The 18093-nt window shown below is 41.9% G+C and overlaps 1 protein-coding gene across 1 annotated transcript in view; it reads right to left on the minus strand.

Moving 5' to 3' along the window:
• LOC126248952 (homeobox protein onecut) overlaps nt 1-18093 on the minus strand; it is a 618905-nt gene that overhangs the window by 125383 nt on the left and 475429 nt on the right. Inside the window, exon 3 of the mRNA XM_049950486.1 lies at nt 12405-12428. Coding sequence (XP_049806443.1) covers nt 12405-12428 — 24 coding nt within the window. The remainder of the gene's footprint in view (nt 1-12404; nt 12429-18093) is intronic.

Below are 18093 nucleotides of genomic sequence, written 5' to 3' on the forward strand. Positions count from 1 at the left end.
AAGAAACAGAAAATAAAAGGTGATACACAATGAGATACTACCACAAATAGACAACACAAAATACCCAATATTTTCAAAAGACAAGACATAAATATAGCCCACCAAACCAACAACTAAATTCAGAAATATTTCCCAAAACAATAGGAAAAACTGATCTATATCAGGAATATACCAACTGAAATGCAATACACATAGTGCCAGATACATAGGCCAAACCAGGAGGACATTTGATACCAGATACAAAGAACATTAAGAGCATGGAAGTATAGGACAAATCCTTCAACTTTTGCAGAACACTTACACCGAAACCAACATAAAATGACGATCAGAAACACAGACATGGAAATCATAGGGACAAACAACAACAAAAAACACCTCCTCATCTTACAAGAAAACTACCACATTGAAAAACCATAGCAGAAAATAAACAACTTATAAATGATCAGACAAGCTTCGAAAACCACACACTCTTTATATTTATTGACCACTTAATATAACGTTAAATATACACATATAACCACAGGCTTCATTTATCACTACCATCTCCTTCCAGATCGGTCCTAAAATCACCATCCGCACCCGTCACCACCCTCTCAAAAAAAAATAAAAGTTGCAACCACCTCCTCCCCCCCCCCCCCCCCATCTACTATCACATCTAATTTACACTAACTCACACACACTCTCAAAAATAGTTTCAACGGTTGGCTGAACTCACAGCGTGAACGAAAAACAAACCAACAGACATAAACACTGTTACCGTGCAGAGTGGAAAAAGGTTTGCAAAAGTGAAGTGTAAATGACATAGCACAAGAAATACTGCAGAATGGCAAAAACTGCCAAGTGCGTATGTGAATCGAAGTCTGTCGACGTCAGCCGCTGCTAGCAAGGAGAGAAGAGGCAGAATATGTAAAGAAACACCGTAAGTAACTTGCAAACAAAAATGCTGTTTCTTTTAACTTAAAACAACCAAAAATGTACAAACGTATGTATCTAATTTGCAGAATAAGCACGAAAGATGCTTTATAAATAGAAGCGAAACGCGTCTGGTGTAATTCTCTTTAATTAAATTGCAGTCAGCTCAAGGCGGATAACAAATAGTAACTGAAAATAGTATTACTTTAACTCATTAAAAACCAATGCGTGTATACCGCATGACAAGCAACGTGCTGTAGTAGTCTCGAATCCGAAGAATTCGTCCACACATGGAGACCCTCCCTTCAGCGCGACAATGCCAGAGCACACACAAGCGCTGCAATATCTACAATCCGACGCCTTGGGTTCACTGTAATCGATCATCCTCCATATAGTCCCGACATGGCCCTATCCGATTTTCATGTGTTTCCGAGCCGGCCGCTGTGGGCGAGCGGTTCTAGGCACTTCAGTCCGGAACCGCGCGGCTGTTACGGTCGCAGGTTCGAATCCTGCGTCGGGCATGGATGTGTGTGATGTCCTTAGGTTAGTTAGGCTTAAGTAGTTCTAAGTCTAGAGGATAGATGACCTCAGATGTTAAGTCCCATAGTGCTTAAAGCCATTTTAACCATTTGTGTTTCCGAAACTTAAAGAAAACCTTTGAGGGCTTCACTTTGATAGTAATGAAGCGTTGTAAGCAGAGGTGAGGTTGTGGCTCAACAGAGTTAAACATTCTACAGTGACGTTGTGAAGAAACCTGTCTCTGGTTGCGAGAAATGTGTTCGTCCCCCGGGTGACTATGCTGAGAAACAAATACGTACGCATGAAGAATAAAGGTTCAAATGGCTCTGAGCACTATGGGACTTAACATCTATGGTCATCAGTCCCCTAGAACTTAGAACTACTTAAACCTAACTAACCTAAGGACATCACACAACACCCAGCCATCACGAAGCAGAGAAAATCCCTGACCTCGCCGGGAATCGAACCCGGGAACCCGGGAGTGGGAAGCGAGAACGCTACCGCACGACCACGAGATGCGGGCTAAGAATAAAGGCGCAGACTGTTAACAAGGTTTGTTTTATTTAAAAACCTGTAAAGAGGTTTGACATTAAAAATTCGGAGGCACGTTTTCTGCATGCCGTCTTATTTTAATTATACAGATGTTCAACAAAACTGTCGAATACTTTGAGAGGTGAGAGTACTCATCGAAACAAGAAAAATAAGTCCTATACACTTGGGTCCGGAAACGCATACTTTCCGAGATAAACACGTGTTTATAGAAAGGGCTGTGCGACGCTTGGTAGCGAGTATTAGCACAATCGTTGCATTGGCGCTCCGTCAAATGTGTCGGCAAGGTATTGTGATATCTTACTCACAGTACTCTACCTACCATTACGTGGTTTGAAACCAGCTGCGTGGTTTGAGTCGTGTTGTACACTACATTAGTTTTCGTCGTGTTTGTATGCTTTTCTGCACAGTACTGTCAATCCTGTGTGAGTATCATGGAGTTTCAGTTTCTTCCAAACGCGGATTCACTTATGTGTTTACTATTATTGCGCTGTTTGTAAGTAGAAATGGTGCAGTGCATTTGCATTTTCTCTCTTCCATTACTTTTTAGCAATAGAAGTCTACTACTCGACGAATGGCGGATATGATATTTTGCCACGATTTAGGAAATGGACGTAGCGTGCGAAGCCGTGCCCTCTACGAAAAATATCCACAGCGCAGAGTGCCCACTGGTAATCTGTTCGGCATACTTTTCCAGCGTCTGAGGGACCAGGTATGCGTGCATCTCGGAAGACTGACAATGGTAGGCCGGCACAGTCCCCACGGTAGACATGGAAGAGCATGTGCTACGTTCGGTGGAAGAAACCGCTGGGACCATTGTGCGGCGATTGGCAGCAGCAGAAGGCGTGTCTCACTCTCTTATCTGGGAGGTACTTAAGGAACAATTGCTATATCCACGTCATATACAGCGCGTTCAGACCCTGAGGCCACACTATCATCATGGGAGACGGCGGGTCTGTCAATAGCAGTTACAGAAGCGTGCCACAGATCCACAGTTCACATCCAAGACTTTGTTTACAGATGAGGCAAGGTTCGCAAAATATGGTGTTGCAAATGTCCACAACAAGCAAGTATGGACAGGTGTAGATTCCCCAGCAATTCAGGAAAGAGAGCATCAACATCGATTCTCAATCAATGTACGGGCAGGCATAGGCCTACTTGGCGATAGATTAATGGGGCCGTACGTGCTACCACAAAGGTTAAAAGGGGGGCATTATTTCGACTTCCTCATTAATGTATTGCTTCTTTGCTGGAGGCTGTGCCATTGCAGAAAGGAATACAAATTTGTTTCATGCATGATGGCACACCAGCGCCCATTCGTCACAATGACCGCGAACACCTGAAGCAGACATTTCAGGACCACTGGACTGGCCAGGAAGGGGGGCACACCTTGGCTGCTTGTTCCAATCCCTTAGACTGTTGGTTATGGGGACACTTGCGTCTGCGTCACGCCAATCAACGATGTGAGGACACTACAGCATCGCGTCTTCAACGTGTACCAGCAGGTACAACAACGACTGGGTATACATCAAAGGGTGCGTCATTCCTTACGCTGGAGGGCGGAGAGGTGCACTGTCATGAATGGACACCACGTTGAACACCTCCTATAAACACGTGTTTGTAGCATAAATTACGCATTTTCGGACCCATGTTTATTGGATTTATCTTAGGAAGTATGATCTTCCAGACCCATTTTTATTGCAAATTTGGAAAATTGTGGTAAGTTCCTATGGCAACAAACTGCTAAGGTCATCGGTCCCTAGCCGGCCGCGGTGGTCTCGCGGTTCAAGGCGCTCAGTCCGGAACCGCGGGACTGCTACGGTCGCAGGTTCGAATCCTGCCTCGGGCATGGATGTGTGTGATGTCCTTAGGTTAGTTAGGTTTAAGTAGTTCTAAGTTCTAGGGGACTGATGACCTAAGATGTTAAGTCCCATAGTGCTCAGAGCCATTTGAACCATTTGTTCATCGGTCCCTAGGCTTACACACTACTTAATCTAACTTAAACTAACCTGCGCTAAGGACAACACACACACCCAGGCCCCAGGGAGTACTCGAACCTCCGACGGGGAAAGCCGCGCGAACCGTGGCAAGGCGCCTAGACCGCACCGCTACCCCGCGCAGCTTTTTATTGGACCTATTTTTATTGTTTCTATGAGTACTACCACCGCTCAAAATATTTGGCACTTTTTTTGGCTATCCTGTATTTGTACAAATATTTTACCTGTATCTCAAGCAAATTTCTCCCTGCAGTTTCGTTTTCACATAGCTCAATGTTTGTGACGTTATATCTCCTGAACTATGTGTCATATGGTGATAAAATTTTGTAGGCGCATTTAGTGGTATATGTGATACTGTATATGAAATGTGTTGCGAATAGAGGCACTAGTGAAGAACCAATAAATTAAAACGTCACGCATGGTGCTGTGTTTATGACAACATATCGGCTCATAGAATGATAAAATTTTGTAGGCGCATTTAGTGGTATATGTGGATACTGTGTGCAAGATGTTCTGTGCAACAGCGAAATGGAATGCCTTCGTTGTCTCCGCAATTTAGTTACAAAGAAATGTCAGCCTGATATATTTATCTATAGGTAGTTTCAAGAATCCATAGTGTAGTGTATCTTTGGACAGATACTCTTAATTCGATGTGTAATAGAACAATAGCTCCTTAACTGCTTTTTGTGTAAACATATTGTTTGAGAAGTAATACAATTGGAAACCGTCGAGAAATGACTGTGGGAGACTGTGAACGTGTCATGACACCATTTGTAAGGAAAAGCTCAGCGATGAAGGGCGTAGAAAACTTGTTTCATCATCTATTTTTTTTTATTTATTTTAGTTTCATTCCCCTGCCCGACATGGGCAGGGGAGAGCTGGCAGTGGCACAGTCCACCGCTCTTCAGCCAATTGGCTCTACAAAACTACAGAAGAGTGAACACATAAAAAGGGAGGATAAAAAGTGGGACATAAAAACACAGTAAATGGAGATGAGTGGAGTTAAAATTTACACTAAGATAGGGAACGCACTGGGGCCAGTTAAAAAGTCGACATGAAGTTAAAAGAACACAGCTGGCGACTCAAAGTGCACTTAAAAATCACTGGAGGCAAACACAAGTTAAAAGTAAACCACAGGATAAAAATCACACAGAGCAAGACACGACATAAAAAACCACTGGTAGGGACCTGCCGAGGGACTGGAGGCTGGAGAGGGGGAAAAAAGAGGGGAGGAAGGTGCGGTTGGGGGGGGGGGGGCTGGGGGTTGGGAGGAAGAGGAAAAACAGTGGGCAGGAGGTGCAACAAGAGGCAGGAGACACGCAGGGCGGGAGATGAAGTGGGAAGACAAGGAAGGAGGGAGTGCAGAGACACTGAAAGGGAGCACAGGAGAGAGAGAGGATATAGGAGGGAGAAAGCCACTCAAGAGAAGGGAGGGGGGGGGGGAGAGGAAGCCCTGAGGAGGAGGCAGGAAGAAGTTGGGGTTAGAGTTGGTAGGATGGGTAGACGTCAGGGCAAAGCTCATCATCCGGGAGGGGTAGGTGCTGGAAGTTGCGTTGGGGAAGGAGGTGGAGGGTGTGGAGATGGAGAGAGGGTGGGACACAACGGTAAAAGCGTGGTAATGGGCTGGGGGTGTAAAGGAAGGGGGACACCAAGGGACGAGGGGGTTCAAGTCTGTAGACAATATACAGGGTGCAGATGTGTTCAAGGAAAAGGAGATGGTGGGGGAAGGGGATGAGGTCGCAGAGGATGCACGTGGGAGATGGAAGGTAGATATGGAAGGCGAGGTGGAGTGTGTGGCGTTCTAGGATTTGGAGGGATTTATAGAACCTGGGAGGAGCAGAAATCCAAGTGAAGCTGGCAAAAGAATAGATGGGGCCGATCAAGGATTTGTAGGTGTGAAGGATGGTGGAAGGATGCAGCCCCTTGTCTAGCCAGACAGGAGTTTTAGGAGGTGGAGTCTGTTGTGGGCTTTGTATTGGATTGTAAGGAGATGGGGAGTCCAGATGAGGTGGCGGTCGAAGGTGAGGCCAAGGTGTTTGAGGGTAAGAGTGAGGTGCATAGGACAGCCATAAATGGTTAGGTAGAAATCATGGAGATGGAAGGAGTGGGTGGCGCAGCCTATAATGATCACCTGTGTCTTGGAGGGATTGATATGAAGGACACTGGTTGCACCAAGTGGTGAACTTGTCAAGTTGGGTTTGGAGGGTACATTGGGACTATTGAAGGGTAGCGTAAAGGGCTAGGAAGGCGGTGTCATCAGAAAATTGCCAGCCACCAGGAGGCCATCAGAAACTACCACTGACGCCCTAAACGACCTTTGATGCAGAACATAGCAGATATTAAGCTGATAACAACAGATTTTTTGTGCAGAGTTAATGTTTATGGTATGTGATGGGAAATAAGTATTTTGTGCTACCCATGCAAAGCAGGATGGGTCACAAATTACTTAATATTGTGAACTTGTGCTCGCATAAGTACTGTGCCAACGAAGTTACATAAAACAATGGAAGTTAAATGTGTATCTCGCCCTACATGTTCAGCAAGCTCTTGGAATCCATCCTTACCCACAGCATCCATCACCACCTCCACCGACACCACCTCCTCCCCAACACCCACTGTGGCTTTCGACTTACCTTCTCTGCTGATGACAAACTCCTATGCCTCACTCATCTCCCCTCCCTCCAGCTTAACTCCCGTCGCTCCGCCATTTTTGTCTCCCTAGATCTCGAAAAAGCCTACGATGGTGTATGTCATCCCAGTCTCCTGTTTAAACCCCAGCCTTATGCCCTTCTTATCAACTATGTCCGTCAGATTGGTCTGATTGCCTCCTTCAGCTCCCACCGCCCCTCCTACATAACCATCCATAATGCTGATTCCCGCATCTTCTACCCCTCCATGGGTGTACCCCAGGGCCCTGTCCTCTCCCCTCTCCTCTACCTCCTGTACACAGCCGATATGACCCAATTCCCCCCCCCCCCCCCCCCAGTCCACCTGCTGCAGTATGCCGATGACACCACCTTCCTTGCCATCGCTCCTAGCCTTCAACGGTCCCAATGGCTTCTCCAGAATCACCTTGACCTTTTTGCCACATGGAATAACCAGTGGCTCTTCAAAATCAATCCTCCCAAGACCCAGGCAATCATCGTAGGTCGTACCACTCTTCTGGCTCCTTGATTTTTCGCTTACCATCTGCGCCCATCCTGTCCACCTCTCCCCCACCCTCACCTACCTTGGACTCACCATTGACCGTCACCTCACCTGGATCCCTTATCTCCGCTCTATCCAATGCAAAGCCCACAACTGCCTTTGTCTCTTTAAACTCCTCTCTGGCCAAACATGGGGGTTGAAACCCTCTATCATCCTAAACACCTACAAATCCTTAACTTTTCCCATCCTCTGTTATGCCAGTCCCACCTGTATATCTGCCCCCCCCCCCCCATCCCCCGTCCCTCCAGATCCTCGAGCGCCATGCACTCCACCTCGTCTTTCCTATATGCCTCTCATCCTCCATGCAGATCCTCTATGATCTGATTCATTTCCCCTCTGTGCTCTTTTTCCTCGAACATATCTGAGTCCTCTACACCTCCCACTGACTGAATCCTCCCCATCCCTTAGTTGCTCCTCTCCTCTCCAACCCCCACCCACTGTTGATTCTTAACCATTGTGTCCCACCTACCCTGCACCTCTACACCCATCATCTCCTCTCCCACAGTGGCTTCCATCAACTCCCCCTCCCAGATGATGGCCTCTCTCCCTCCATTTATCCCTCCTATCAACTCTGATCCTCACCTCCCCCTCCCTCCCTCTGTCCTTTCCTGGGCTTCCTCTCCACCCCTTCCATTCTGTTTTGTTTTTCCCCCACCTACCTTCTCTTTGACTCCTTTCTCGCCCTCGATTCCTTTTGGTTTCCCCTCCACTGCCTTCCCCACTCCTTCTCACATCCACCCTGCCCCCCCTTTTTCTGTGTCCTCTCCCTCCATCGGCACCTCCCTTTTTTTGCTTTTCCTCTCCTCCCCCCTTACTTCCCCCTCATCTGTCTGGGTCTTCCCCCCCTCCCCCCCCCCATATGCCATCATACTCTATAGGGCAGTGTTTCCATGAGTGTTCAGTGTCGTGCATCTCTCTTTTTAAGTGTTGCGAAAAGCCACCATGCTGTCGCTAGGTGTGTTTTTAACTGTTGTGAAGAGAAACCGCACTGTCTCCGTGTTTTTTAACTGTGCCTGTCTATTTATTATTTGTTTTAATCACCATCTCTGACCTTTATTTTTACATTTTCTTTGCAACTTTTTCGCCATGTTTCAGTTTTTAACATTCGCCCTTTTATCGCCTGTGTTTCATGTTACGTTATCTCCTTCGGAAGAGGGAATCGAAATGAAATAAAGGAAAAAAAATGTGTATCCGTGAATTCACTAACTTGTTATCGAGCAAGGCGGTGCAGTCATAAGACACTGGCCTCGCACTGGGGAGGATGGCGGTTGACTTCTCCGTCTGGCTATCCAGATGTAAGTCTTCTATGGTTTCTCTAAGTCGTTTAAAGCAAAAGCCAGAATGGTTCCTTTGAAAAGGACACGGCGAATTTCCTTCCTCACCTTCCTCTTATTCGATGGGACATTAAATAGTACAATTCCTTCATCATCCTGTTCCTTGACGAAAGAGTGATTGGTGTCCGAAGGACTGGAATAAGTGTAGACAATTACTTTCTATTGGCGAATCTCAAATTGCGGGACAGGGAACAGTGTGCATGGCTCACTTGGAAATTGTGTGACAAGTAATGTAGAAAGACGTGCGAAAAAATTATGTGTCATCGAACTACAATGATGGGTGATAGTAAAGTAGAACAGTAAATATGCGTACGTGGCTATTTTACAAACTGAATGCTACATTTTTACACACAAAATGCTTATTATTGTATGGTTATGGAGTAATTGACATTCTCATTATAGTGAAAGTGATTCTATATTAACTTTTATAGATTTGAGAGTTATCTGTAATGATAAGTAGAATATTGCCCCAAAATTCTGATATTTATTGTTGTTCTGACCTTTGTTATCTGCGCTGTAGATGTAACACCTGTGTATCTGCAGAAATGGCATAAACAAATAATTAACTTACTCAGCTTACGATGACCTTTGCCTGGAGAAACGGTCTTAGCATAAAAGTAACAACATAAGCTATGCACATAATTATCACTACTCAAGTAACTTACAGACCTGCAATTCATTGCCAACATTTGTTTAAATTTACCGAGCTAAAAATAAATTAAGAAAAATTTGTGTCCAGATCCAAATTACGCTAATGCTAATACTTGAAATCAGTAGTTTTTCTTAACTGAAAGGTAGTCAGTAATTATGTTGAGCTGAATCAAATTTACCCTCATAAAATAGGGGAATCACACAAATAAAAATAAAACTATGTTACACAAATAAAATATACCTTTACTTATAAACTGTATTATAGTATAACATAGCAATAGATAAAATTCATTAATTTTCTGAAAAGCGTTTTAGTTGTAAGACACCTCAATAAAGGTTTTACTATCAGCAGATAAATAAAGGCGGTAATAACGTGATAAATACCAAATTATAGAGAGACAGAAGGATTTGTAGTAACCCGAAGCTTGTCTTTCATACTCTCCATATAGCTCTTCAGGCACAGTTAATTGCTTGATGGAGGCAAAAAGCGGCACGCAATCTAAAATTTGAGCTATTCGAAAACAGATGTATTGTTTGTGGAAAGATGAGTCGTATATTGTCACGGCTGCAATTTATGGATTGTACAGCGAGACGTTTTTCAGGCTTTTTCAGTCATACGGCAGTCTGATACTGAGAACATGGGTGGCAATACAGAAGTACGAAAACAGCCCCCAATTAGTAATTGATAGATTTACTGTTGGTTACAGATAGACTTTCCTCGGCAATTTTGTTTTTACGTGAAAGCCTGTACTTTAATCTACATTTCTACATAATTCCCAACAATATTAAGGTACTTATCGTATCGTGCAACCAGCTTTGAATACCATCCTCGTAGAAATCTGCGAATAAGCTTTTACAGATGTCCGTAAGAAAGTGCATAATGAAGGACGAAATGGACGACCTAGAGTCATTACTGGCGACATTTTTGTATAGAGAGAGAGAACAGACGCTTTACGATTTCGACGTTATGTAATGACTTTCCTCAAGTGCCAAGAAGTGTGCTTTATTCAGTTGTTACAAAACGTTTAAATTTTCGAACTTTATGCTCAGGCAGCAGATTTCTACGAACATGGTATACGATGGTGGTAGTACGATATGGTAAGCGTACCATTTTTACTGTTGGTTCATTGGATCTTTGCATATTTCTACGTCGTCATCAATGTGTAAAGTATTTCTCCGTATCAAGTTGCCGTACAAAGATGAGCCAATCCCGAAACCTGTCTGGTTAATTACATCGCCAAGGAAACTCATTTCGAGGTTCTTCTTTTCAGAAGCTCACTATTGACGTTCATGTTTGTTTAAAAAATGTTTATATACGAGCCTTGTTTTTCAGTAAATACCGTTTTGGAATAAAAATAAAATAAGGAAACTTTTCCTAGAAATTTTATATTTACATAAAGTCTGTACTTTAATCTACTTTTCTACGTAATTCCCGCTATCCCGCTTACCGTATCGTACTACCACCATCGTATACCATGTTCGTAGAAATCTGCTGCCTGAGCATAAAGTTCGAAAATTTAAACGTTTTGTAACAATTGAATAAAGCACACTTCTTGACACTTGAGGAAAGTCATCACATAACGTCGAAATCGTAAAGCGTCTGTTCTCTCTCACTATACAAAAATGTCGCCAGTAATGACTCTAGGTCGTCCATTTCGTTCCTCATTATGCACTTTCTTACGGACATCTGTAAAAGCTTATTCGCAGATTTCTACGAGGATGGTTTCAAAGCTGGTTGCACGATACGATAAGTACCTTAATATTGTTGGGAATTATGTAGAAATGTAGATTAAAGTACAGGCTTTCACGTAAAAACAAAATTGACGAGGAAAGTCTATCTGTTTTGTTTAGAAATGGAACTGTCTTAAATAAACACGCCTCGTACTTGAGGATAGCCCCTTCGACAAAACAATATCTCCTTCTTCGTTATTACCCATAGTTGTTTCGGTGTCGTTACATCACGGTCAGTGGGTATATTTTTGGTTTACATGACGGTACATTTGCTTGCTCGTGTTGGCTTCTTTATTACAGGTGATTTTTAGTACCTCTTTCCGTCTGCAATTTTGTTGCTGTTTGCCATAGTAAGAATATCACCGTATGTAAAAGCTGAATACTTTAGCTTATCACCTTTTGTTTGCATTAACAGAATTGTTATAAAGTAAAAACCACCACAAACAGCAACAAAACTGCAGATAGCGAACCACACAAAAATGTCCCCAGTAATAAAGACGGCAGGCAGCAACACGAGCAACCAAATGTGCTACAAAGTAAAATAAAACGATGGTGAAACAGCACCAAAACTTGTGAGGAAAAGTGAGCAAGGAAAACATTGGCGTTTTGCACAAGGTGCAGCCCTCAAATATATTTTATCGTCAACGATCTCACTCACGTACACAAGTTTATGTATATGGGATGCGGATTTTATTTGGTGCTATTTTTAGTTTCATTAAATACATGTTTCTCTCCCTCTTGGAGTGTTACATTGACGAAACTTCAAGAGAAATGCATGTGAACTCTTACAAATTTTGCAAGTGCAAACTATCTTAGATGACATTTTTACTGTTGGTTCACTGGATCTTTGCATATTTCTACGTCGTCATCAATATGTAAAGTATTTCTCCGTATCAAGTTGCCGTACAAAGATGAGCCAATCCCGAAACCTGTCTGGTTAAATAAAGATCGAAGTACAGCTGTGGTAGCGCACAAGTTTTCCAAAAACATGTTACGGCTGCTGTACACGATGTACAGTATAGTTTTAACTCTATTGGTCTAGAAAAAACAAATGTAGAGGCTTGATTCTTAAGAGTGCAGAGTGTGTCTGTCCTCTGATGGTAGCATCACTCTATGAACGAGTCATCATTCTCCTACTCACATCGGAACTAGAAGTAACTCCTAGCCTTCCGTCAACTGTAAGTCTAAACAATTAAGATTTAATACGACATTGTAGCTAGAAAGAACTGAAGGATAAATTATTTGGTGTTACACTAAAAAAATTATGATGTCCTAAAAGCGAAAGTGTCGTTAGGTGCTATTGAAGGAAATTCGCTATACCTGAGTTACGATTTTCCCCTCTTCATAATCTGAAAAATAGGCATTTTGTCTGTTGCTTCGCAAACCTGTATGATAAGCTCTAGGATCCGTAACGGTAAAATATTTCTTCCTGTGTTTTAAAAGCTACTACTCACAATCTAGAGTGAATGTCTTTAAAAAATCCAACTGAGTATACTATACTTACTGCCTCGCTGTGGTATCTGCGCAGCTGAAAAGGAAAATAAACACGTTCACTTAAAGTTGGTCAAACACAGACATCGAGTAAATATAGTAACACTTAGAGAAAAACAATTTCTATGCGCACATCAACGAATCTAATCTAAACATTACCACCAAATAATGAGTGCCGGTGATACAGGGAACTGAGAGCTCAGGTCCGTGTGTCACTGGCGCACTTTTTCAACACACAACATACAACTATGACACCTAGAACATAAAAACTGACAGAATCAACATACAACTACATCAGAAACAATATAACACTGACATCACATAAATATATATTACGTCATGCCACGGTTCTTAAAACCAGTCTCCAAACACAAACATAAAATGACACAAATTAACTAATTGGATTCGTGGGTTAACCTATCATAGTGATACTGAATTCCTAACACGGTCAAGCTGCTCTGACCAAACATCGAGTAATGATTAAAATAACCTTCACAGTAATTAAACATGCAATCTGTACCATAATGCTGGTACTGCATTGTAGATACAAACAAACGCCATGCAAAGAAGCTATCTAGCACTTTTCTCGCCGATACACGCGTTGTTCAAACAGTTCTTCAAAGATACAGTTTCAGACTGTTTTTCACTTGCGTGAAACCGATCAGCACAAAACCCATTACAACGTAACTGATTATTTACCAATATACTTGCCTCTGCAGGCAATTGTCATAACAGATACACAAGCTATCACATTAACATACGCTATCTATGCAACCTAAACAGAACAGTTAGATCCAAACAAATAGTCTATATTGGGATTTCGGATCTCAGAGGAGCAGGATGCATCGCCTTGTGGTGGGATAAAGGAAAGCCTGCGCGTTCTCGTTCGTTTTCTTCAAAGTTATTCAGTGTCCGGCTATATGTAAAATACGAAGCAGTCCTCACGCGAGAGGCTCATTACTGAATGCAACACGAAATTATTATTATTTTTTTTCCAAAACTGATATAGAGAAGCTCTACTGCCAACAGATGAGGAAAAGGAAAGGTTAGGGAAAGTTACAATATGATGGGGGCGTCCACGATGCACACCTGGGTAGCTCATGCAAAAATAAGCCACTGGACATCAAGGCAAGTCAAGACAGTAGCTAAGGGTCGGGGTTTCTAAGCGCAACCAGACTATGAGAGGGGAGAGAGAAAGAGAAAGAGAGAGAGAGAGAGAGTTCGGAAACTCAAGAAACTCACAAGCACGAAGACGAGGGTGTTTTCCTTCGTTTCGAGTTGACTGCTCTCACGTTAACATTGCGCATCTGGCAGTCTGCAATGGAAACAGAGAGTAGTCAAAATTTAGACAAGACAAGGATAGCTACAGAACAGCTAGCTATAAGTTTCATGACACTCGGAGTTTAGACAAGGTGCGTCATGGATTTCAAGCGTACAGTTAGGAAAGAGACTGTAGGTACCAACTGGCTCACTGTATCTCCCTTATTAATACCAGCCCAAGCGCCAAATTATTTTTAACAGTAACGTTGCGAAAAAAATCTTTTACTTTTTAATTACTGTCATTAGCATTAACACAGCTTGGATGCCATATATGGTACGTACTCGTATCTTATCCCGCGACGCGCTCATCAACGTTCCCATTTGAATCAGTTACAGGGAATATAGACAGTAACGCGATAATTAATTCGAGTGAGGTTTCACTTAGCTAACAAATATTTTGACAGGGTCTGGGAAAAACTGAGTAAAGTGATACTGAGTGATGTACGTGATCTCTGATGTTCGAGTCTAGTGTTTGGACATACACCACTAGTATTCACATTACCAAACAATACTTATTACAGGTACACTTATAAATAGATACAAGGTGAGGTGCAAGCGCAAGGTTTGGGTAAACATAGCAACCGAAAAAAATTAAAACGCCAGAATCTTTCTCAATATTAAACAGTCAAAATTTAGGATACGATACCAAACTTGTATATTAAGATAGGTTTTTTATATGCTGCATTCATACTGTGTTGTTTATTATGTGATTTAAGTGATGAACTTCAGAGAGTTTGGGAAGATGTTTGTTGTGTTACAGAAGAGATATCTATGATGAGTTTCGGAGGTAAGAGAGGGTAAGGTTAGTGGAACATGCGAGTAATGTTACACTTGACTGCTACATAAATCGTAGCGTCTGGTAAAGTCTGTGTAACAGAGTTCATTGGACTCATCTGGAATAGCTTTTGTTTTGTAATGCGTTCTTATACGAGGTTAGGGAGTGACGAATCTCATGAACAATGTACGGTAAAAACTTCATCCGTGAACAGTCGCAAGCAGGGTTACACAATTACATCTAGCAAACGACCGATAATGTCTCCTGTTACACAAGTCCCTACTTTTGGGATGTTTGTGAACATACATACACTGATCCCTAGCGATCTGATTTGTTATGTTGCGATCATCATTCGACGGTGTTTGCTACTCGCTAGGAAAAATATCTGTAACACTTGCGAAGAGCTAAGTTCCAACTCAGATGAAAAAATCTATTTCCGAGAGACTCCACCGCTATCTTATCTAAACCGCACGGCTTCATAACTTCATCTTTCACATGTACGTTCTCAGTGCAAGTTTTTATGTGGAACGAATAAGAACCTTGAATTTACTAGAAATCTTTTGAAAGCGCTTAAAACATTTCGACGAGGACTGACTTAAAGTTGTTCGACTAAGCAACGGATTCCAATATAATTTACATTACCCACATTCCAGTTATATCCATATAAATCTGCTCTCTGCTGATCAGCATAAAGTATGTCACTAGGGGTATATTCTGTTCTGCCGTGTAATAACATATTTTTCCATTTCGTTTCTTCAAGTTTTGTAACGAAGTTTTCGCAAGATATTAAGCATCTTTATTTTATTGCCCACTAGTTTCTTCTCACAGTTAAACAATCCTATGACCATTCATGCTCTTTGTGTGCGCTTTGTTTCCCTAGTGTGATGAGTCGATAGGGATCCCGTGCGTGAAGCATATACAAGTAGAGTTCGTGCAAACAGTTACTAAATGTTTTTCTTCGTAGACATGTTAGAGCTTCCCTGTATTTTGTCTATGAAATGAAGCCAGTAACTTGCTTACTCGTGACTGAAAATGTGTTGTCATTTCTGTTAAAGTTTCTAAAGTATATTGGGTATATTTGTATGACATATCTGACTACAGTTGTCTAACGGTAGGCGGAACGATTGCTGATCAATCATTAGAAATAGGTACTACCCTTAATTACTCAGAAGTGTGCGTTCGGGGTGATTTACAGTGGAACAGTCATATCAGACTAGCTGTGGAAAAAGGCGGATGCTAAACTAAAATTCACTGGAGAAAGTTAAAGAAATGTAACAATCGGCTAAATGAGGTGGCTTGTAAGACATTCGTTGCTCGATTCTGGAGTACTGCTCGGCATTCTGCGAGCCTTATCAGCAAGGATTGGTAGAGGAGAGAGAGAAGGATAAAAGAGTAGCAGCACGTTTAGTCATGACTTTGTTTACCAAGCCACTATAAGATAGCCTTTCCGCATCATGGAGATGTGTACTGTTTAAATTCAGAGAGCCTACATTTCAAGAAGAGAATTTGCACACATATGTGACTAAACGGCCATTACGGGAAAGTCAGAGAAATTAGAGCTCATCCGGAAATTTATCGACAGTTAGTTTTCTCGCATCATTCGCAACTGGAAACGCCATGGGAAGAAAAGAAAAGTGATACGCGAACTAACCTTCATTAACCACCACAGTATAAACAGAATCTGGTGCATCTCATGTTTCATGAAGTGTAAACGTGACATTTTGAATCTAACTATTTGTCTTTACACGAAGTTAATATCTTTTCAAGACCTAAACGTATATTTGTAAATTTTCCCCGATGACGCTTCCTTATAGATAACTAAATCATTTGCTAAACTTTTGCGATTGCAACTAACATTATGTGTTAAATCGTTAACATAGAACATGAACAATGTTGGTTCCAATATGCTTCCCTGTGACTCACTTGATATTATTTCTGTATCCACGAATGATTCGCGTCCTGAGTTTTACCTGGCAAGAAATTTTTAGTCTAACCACAAAACTGCTTAGATATATTGTACTAGCAAATTTTCCTTCATAGACGTAGATTCAGTGGAGAATCTAAAACTTCTCCAAAGACAAAAAACAATGAATCCATGTCGTAGTTTCCCTTTGTGGCAGCTGGGATGTGAAAACAGCGTAACGAGAGGTATGTTTTGCATGATCTGTGTTTTGGATACCATGCTGGAGTACTGGACAAGAACAAATTACGATATTTCGTACTACTTGGCTCATAAAAAGGACTAGAACTATGCTACAGACAGAGGTAGGTGACAGAAGCGATAATTCTGTAGACTATCTCTGCTATCCAACTTGTAAATGGGTGTGGTCTGGGGGATCTCCCTGTGAGCATTTCTCAGCTCAAGGGATCTGGAGTAAGACTGGATAAGAGTGGAACTAATTAACTTGCATATTCCATTAGAACATGACAGGGATTCGCTGAAGTATTGACACTTCGTTGAATTTTAGAGTTCTTGGCTATTTATATACAACACTGGAATTCGTATGACAGTGTTTTATTCAAAAAACAGTTTATGCAGTGGTAAATTATTTGTTCAGCCAAGCAGAAGGAAGCGGAAGAAAACGTCTTAAAGGGACATCGTGACAACTGTGTGATAGAGCCAAAAGCGTGCAGAGAATTTGATAAAGCCGGAAAGAAAGTAGAATCGAAAGCCGTCAGTGAATTCAGAAAAATAGGAATAGTTCTTCAAAGTGACGTACTCTCATCTTCAGTTCAGAAAATGATCTGTCTCTCAGGTTCGAGGATTCGGAGCAGTGGATATTTCAGTGTTAAACTGGTGAATCTAGGGACCTGTTCAGAAACCTCGACCAGCATGTAAGTATTAAAGTGACTGTCACCTCTGGCGCTGTTTTGTGTATGTGAAAAATGTAAAGTCAGATTACTCCTTAATCTATAAAATCCTTTATAACGGACTGGGTGAATCTATTTACACATCATGGGAGGGACAAAGGTACACTTTCCTTCCTAGGATCATGCTCATCAATGCAATATAGCGTTCAGTTCAAGTTTGCAGTTATGGATGTTTTCATTATTTACTGTTTCATCGTTACTTTTGGGTGTGGCCTTTCGTGTATGTGTATGTGTGTACTTTTATCTTTCATTAAACTAGAAAAGCAGTTTTCACAGTTCGTCACGAAAAACGATAGGAAACAGTTACGTTAAGGAATGAGGAACAGCTGCCTACTCTAGTCCTCGACTGTAGAGTTCCCTTCACACGTGAGCTGCAGATAACGTAGACGCAGATGTCGATTGCCTTCTTGTCATCTGTCTAATATGGCCCGAGGGCTCGTGAAAGAACAATGCGGCCCGTTCTACTGGCAAGTTAGAAATGATTCCGACTGGAATAAGGATGCTTGTGCTCGTGCGACCTAAGCGTAAGCAAAGAAAAATTTGCTAGAAAAAGCTAGCTGCCAAGCACAATGATAACTATTGCTAACATGATATTTCAGGTGAATATATTTTTTGTACATCTCTGCCTGATCAGTAATTTTATCTAAAGTTAAAATACAAGATCATTCTTTCCTTAGCTAAGGAAAAATTGTTAAACACACTGTTCTATGCTTCAAAATGAGATTTCAGACGACCT

Source organism: Schistocerca nitens, chromosome 3 (genome assembly GCF_023898315.1).
Source record: "Schistocerca nitens isolate TAMUIC-IGC-003100 chromosome 3, iqSchNite1.1, whole genome shotgun sequence".
NCBI lineage: Eukaryota > Metazoa > Arthropoda > Insecta > Orthoptera > Acrididae > Schistocerca > Schistocerca nitens.